Genomic DNA, 5,000 nt, shown 5'->3' on the forward strand with positions numbered 1-5,000 from the left:
TTCCAGTATATTCTATTTGGTTTAGGTATTTATTCATGTCTCAGAATACGATGTCTGTTCACCTTTGCCCGAAATTATGTCGCAGCCAACATGACGTCATGTCGTCTGTAGGTGTTCTGTGATTTCAAACCAACTGTTCAGAGGACAGAGCGACATGACGTCACTCACAAGCCCGGTCTAATACCTGGCTTTGCGCAATTGGAGTTTGATCTATTTCATCTTCTGCGAATTTCGATCTTCCCTACTCATCTTCCAGTGCGTTGAGCTCATTCCAGTCAATTTTTTTTCCTTCTCTTTTCGGAAACTCGACCTGGAAGTTCTCCTGGCTCGGTCCCCCAGGTGCCCAACACCTTCACCAGGTGTTTTTATTCAGTTGAAGGGAAACCCCTGGGTTTAGTGGTTGTAGCACGCCTCAACAAATGCGGTGGAGTGGGGAAGGGGATTCGGGACCTTATGGCGCTGGCCAGAATAACATCTCCAAGGCGCGTCTTCATAGGTTAAAAAAGGGGCAAAATGGGAGAGATAGAGACAGAGGGAGTAAGCCTCAACGGCATCAATCGGGGGAGGGGTGAGGCGCGCACATCGCTGAACACAACAGCTTGGCGTTAACGAGAACAAAATCTCTAAAGAGCGTCACGACACCAAGGATGACGAAGGAGAAGCATTGACTCCCTCGACGTAGAGTCCTGCCACAAGCTGAATGAAATCGTCGGGAATGGATTTGCGCCAGAACAGTGTCTCTGGAGAGCGTCATCGCATCTCTGGAGGCAGCGGAGGATGTTTGTTCCGGCCCACGCAATCAACGCGCAAGACATCCTCCTCAAGTCGTACACAGTGTGTCAGTGGGACCGAGTGCCACCTGTAGCTCGCAGACGCCTCCAGCTCCGAGCAAAGAGGATCCCCCTCACCCCCCAAAAATAAACCCCCCCTTCCCCCTTCTCCCACCCACTGCCTCCACCCCCACCTTCGCCCCTCTTCTCCCCGTGTTCCCATTCACGCTTCAGACTCCTTTTGAAAATTTTGGATCCTCTTTCTTTTATTTTTCTCTCTCTTCTTCTTCGGCGTATGTGGATATTGCGTGTCTAGGGCTCCACTTGGGTTCCGTGGTGATGGAAGGAAGAGGTTTTGAGAGCAGACCCAAGCGCCCAAGCACGCACGCCTTGCAGGCACAGTTTCCATACTGGAATCTTCCTTTGCCAAGACTTTTATTCAGAGGAACTCTCAAGCACTGATGGTTGTGTTCACATCCATTGGGTCTGTTCAATCAATCAGTCGATCAATCCATCAACCAGTTAACAGGCAGTCGGAGAGGGAGACAAATGGGTAGGCAGAGAGATGGACAGACAGACGGACACATTATGAGAGACAGAAGGAGAAGCACAAACAGACGGACAGATGATGTGGGGTCGACTCTGAACCCGGCCTCTGGCCGGACGTCAAACTTTATAGACTCTGGCTCGAAATTCGGAGGACAATTTCATCGTGCAATGGGACGACCCGGAAAGAAAAAGGGAGTTAAAAGAACCTAAAAATCTCATAAAAGGCATCATGCCTGGCGACAAAGTATAGCTGAAGTACAGGTTTTCTCGCACCTTATTTCTTGTGGCATTACCTGATTGGCCGTTGCACCTGGTGACGTCATGTCGTACAGAAGAAAACGAGGTGGCCCAAGGCAGAAGTATCCTTTTTAATTCTGGTTTTATATGGGGGGAGGGGTAAGGAATCTGAAGGTATAAACCCAGAAGGTATCCATAATGAGCAGCTGTGTTCATACTTCCGAGGCGCTTTTCTGTTTTCATCATTTACTGATTTTAGGGTGACTCCTGCGGACATTCAGAACGAATAAGAGCGGAGGAGGTAAAGAGTTGAAAGAGTAATTTCAGAAGAGAGACCAAACATGGGGTCACGGATGAACGGATTGATTTCAGACTGGGGGCGCCGCCATTCTTCGTGCTGAGGATGAATCTGAAAACGCTTCCCAAAGTCGGCATTCTGGGGTGTTTGGTTTTTCGCGCTTATCTTCGGGTCCGCGAAAAGATGGCGAAAAGATAGAGGGAGAGGGGGGCGGGGGCCGCATGGAGTCGTTCAGCTTTAACCTCCTTTCGTCGCTGTTGAAGAAGTTCGGGAACAGGGAGGGAGGATCACCTACGTCTGAATGGAACAGCTTGGCACCTGCGAGAATAAAGGCAATGAAGGAATTGAGAGAGAGAGAGAGAGAGAGAGAGAGATTTCTAGGACCTGGCAGAGAGGTCAACGAGTTTCTGTTTTGTTTAATTCTCTTCTTTTTTATACTTTTCGTTTTTTTATTCTTTCCTTTCCTTTCTTCACCCTTTTCCCATATGTTGTAGTTTTCCTTTTTCCATTTTTCCTTTTTTTTTATTTATAAATATATTCTTTCATCTATTCCTTTTCTTTTCTTTTGAAATTATGGGGTGGAATGGTGATGAAGGGCTTTGTGGATGGATTCTAGCAGAGTGAGATGAAGGGGAGTCGGGTTGGATCAAGTTGGTCGGGGTGGGGGAGTAGGAGGATGAAGAGGAGTAGGAGGATAAAGAGAAGGAGGAGGAGGAAGAGGAAGAGGCACCGCCTGCCACGACAGCAGGAGGCATCGGCAACCAGGTATCCGGGTCAGAGCAGAGCTCGAGGGAGACGCTTTGAGCACGAAGACACGGTCCAAGTTCGAGGACATGAACAGGCGCTTGTGTGTTCCTCCCCACACCTAACCCCGATTCCAAAAACCCGGCACCTTATGACATCGTCTGGCGAAAGGGAGGTCTTTTGTTGTTGAGTGCATGATTGACCTTGCATGTTTATGGCCAGGAAGCATATTCTCTTTGGCTTACCAGGGCCCTTTGACTGTTGGATTCGTCGGTCCTCCCTTTTGTCATTGGTCCTGCTGGGTTAATTGGTCTGCTGCCTGGAAAAAAAAAATCATGAAATATTGTGGTTGTGTGCAATAAGTTCTGGATTTTTTTGGTTCGTCAGATAAGCGAGCAAACTGTGTGTGATATCACCGCATTTGCTTGTTTCGTTTATTTTTGTTTCGTTCATATTCACATAATTAGTCGTACAAACTTTATCGATGTACATAATTATATAGGTACTTATGTAGTCTCATACTTGTCTTATAATTGATCTATGTCTCTATTACTTCTTTCTTTATCTGTTCGTTTATTACGTCATGTATTTGTCTATCAACTTGTGGAAATACTTGTTTATTCCTCCGTTTGTTTGTTTATTCCGCATTTACCTGTTCACGTGTCGATCTTTCCTGCATCTGCCCGGGTTGAATTCAGAGGGTGTCCTGCCTGCAGCTCTTCCATTGTGAAAATTGCATAGTGGAACTATCAATATCCCCGAAGAATTAAACGCATGAAAAGAGTCTTTCACGCACATAGAGCGAAGATATTGGATTGACCGACCCGGAAGTCATTCGATAGAAAGCGAACACATCCCTCTATCGTAATCAATCCAATGGATGAATGGGTGGATGGATGGATGGATGGGACACGGGTATGGATGGATTGGAGCAAGCCTGTTGATGGAGGGTAGGGAGAAATTCGGCCCTCGTCTTTTTTTTTTTTTCCCCAAACGTAAATGGGTTACGATGCAAAGGGCCGTTCTTAAAAATAGCTTAACGTCGTGAATGGGGTGATTTTAAAGGCCTATCATTCCCTGTGCCCTCTCTCGTTGTGCCATCAATGAAGCGCATGGATTCGGCTGTGTGCGCGGGGAAAAAGCGAGAGAAAAAGAGAGTGAATAACGCGCTCTCTCCAGCTCGGCTAAAGGGATAACTTGGATCGGATGGGAAAATCAAGGCATGATAGCGTTTGGCCTGACGGTGAGTGGAGGAGCGAGGGAGACCAAGGAAGGGATGGATGCTCTACCTGCATACTCTCTTTCTCTCTTTCTCTCTCTCTCTCTCTCTCTCTCTCTCTCTCTCTCTCTCTCTCTCTCTCTCTCTCTCTCTCTCTCTCTCTCTCTCTCTCTCTCTCTCTCTCTCTCTCCTATTGCAATAATATAATGGGGAGATGCAGCAGAGGAGGACAGAAGGGGCGAGGCTCGGTTCCTCGGCAGAGCAAAGTTGTCAGAGATTAGCCAGAATAAAACTAGTAGATGGTGACCTTGTGTCGAAGTGTTTAGTTAGCCCTTACGCTACGGAGGAGGGGGTTTCCCTCGGCTGAATGAAATCGTCTAGCGACAGCAAGAATAAAGGCGAAGGTCGTAAAATGCAGAGAAATGATTAATCGAAATAGTCTTATCCCGCTCACCACCAAAGTCTTACGCAACCAGTGACATTAGTGAATCCGGAGGTGCATCCCTGAGGGGCTGGCACACGGTCTCCGGACCTAGTTCAAGGGCGTTGCCCATTTCCACTATGAATATTTTATTTATTTACTTATCTAACATTTAAGGAGATTTGATAGCCGGCAACTACTTGCCCCCGGCGTGTAAAGTATTAATAATCCTTGACATGAAAACAAACATATACAAAAACAACACAAACAATGTTTCTTCCCGGAGAGATCAGTAGGAGGACTGTTGGCGGCTCCCACGGGTCCGCGGGTCCGTGGGGAAGCTTTGAGGCCTAAGTGATGGGATCCGATGTTGTACCGCTTCTGCAGGGCTGGCCTCCATGAGCGTCCCGATGTTCCTGAGCGAAGCGGCACCTCCGGAGCTGCGGGGCCGACTCACGGTGACCAACACGGTCTTCATCACCGGCGGCCAGTTCTTCGCGTCGGTCATGTGTGGCGCATTCGCCTCCGTCGACAATGGATGGAGGTACTGCCCATGTTACTCTCGGCGTCCACGCACACGTCCTGGGTCCTTCTGGGGCCTCAAACAGACGATTTATTTATATATTTTATTCTTATTTTTATTTTCTATTTTTTTTTTTTTTTTTTTTTCATTTTGGTTTGTGTTCGACAATTTTTGTCACCTACATTGTTGGCAGACTTGAGAGCCAGTAGAGCTTTCCTCCGGTTTTTTTTTTTTTTTTT

At 47.3% G+C, this 5,000-nt stretch overlaps 1 protein-coding gene across 3 annotated transcripts in view; it reads left to right on the forward strand.

Annotated features, from left to right (window-relative positions):
• The window catches only part of LOC143026268 (proton myo-inositol cotransporter-like), a 352,850-nt gene that overhangs the window by 286,578 nt on the left and 61,272 nt on the right, over positions 1-5,000 (forward strand). Inside the window, exon 4 of one of the 3 annotated variants that reach the window (XM_076186369.1) lies at positions 4,626-4,782. The exons of the other annotated variants lie outside the window; for them this stretch is intronic. Within the exon in view, the coding sequence (XP_076042484.1) occupies positions 4,626-4,782 (157 nt within the window). The remainder of the gene's footprint in view (positions 1-4,625; positions 4,783-5,000) is intronic. 3 annotated transcript variants of the gene reach the window in all.

The sequence above is a fragment of the Oratosquilla oratoria genome, chromosome 6, assembly GCF_046742065.1.
Source record: "Oratosquilla oratoria isolate Oo_2021 chromosome 6, ASM4674206v1, whole genome shotgun sequence".
NCBI classification, from domain to species: Eukaryota; Metazoa; Arthropoda; class Malacostraca; order Stomatopoda; family Squillidae; genus Oratosquilla; species Oratosquilla oratoria.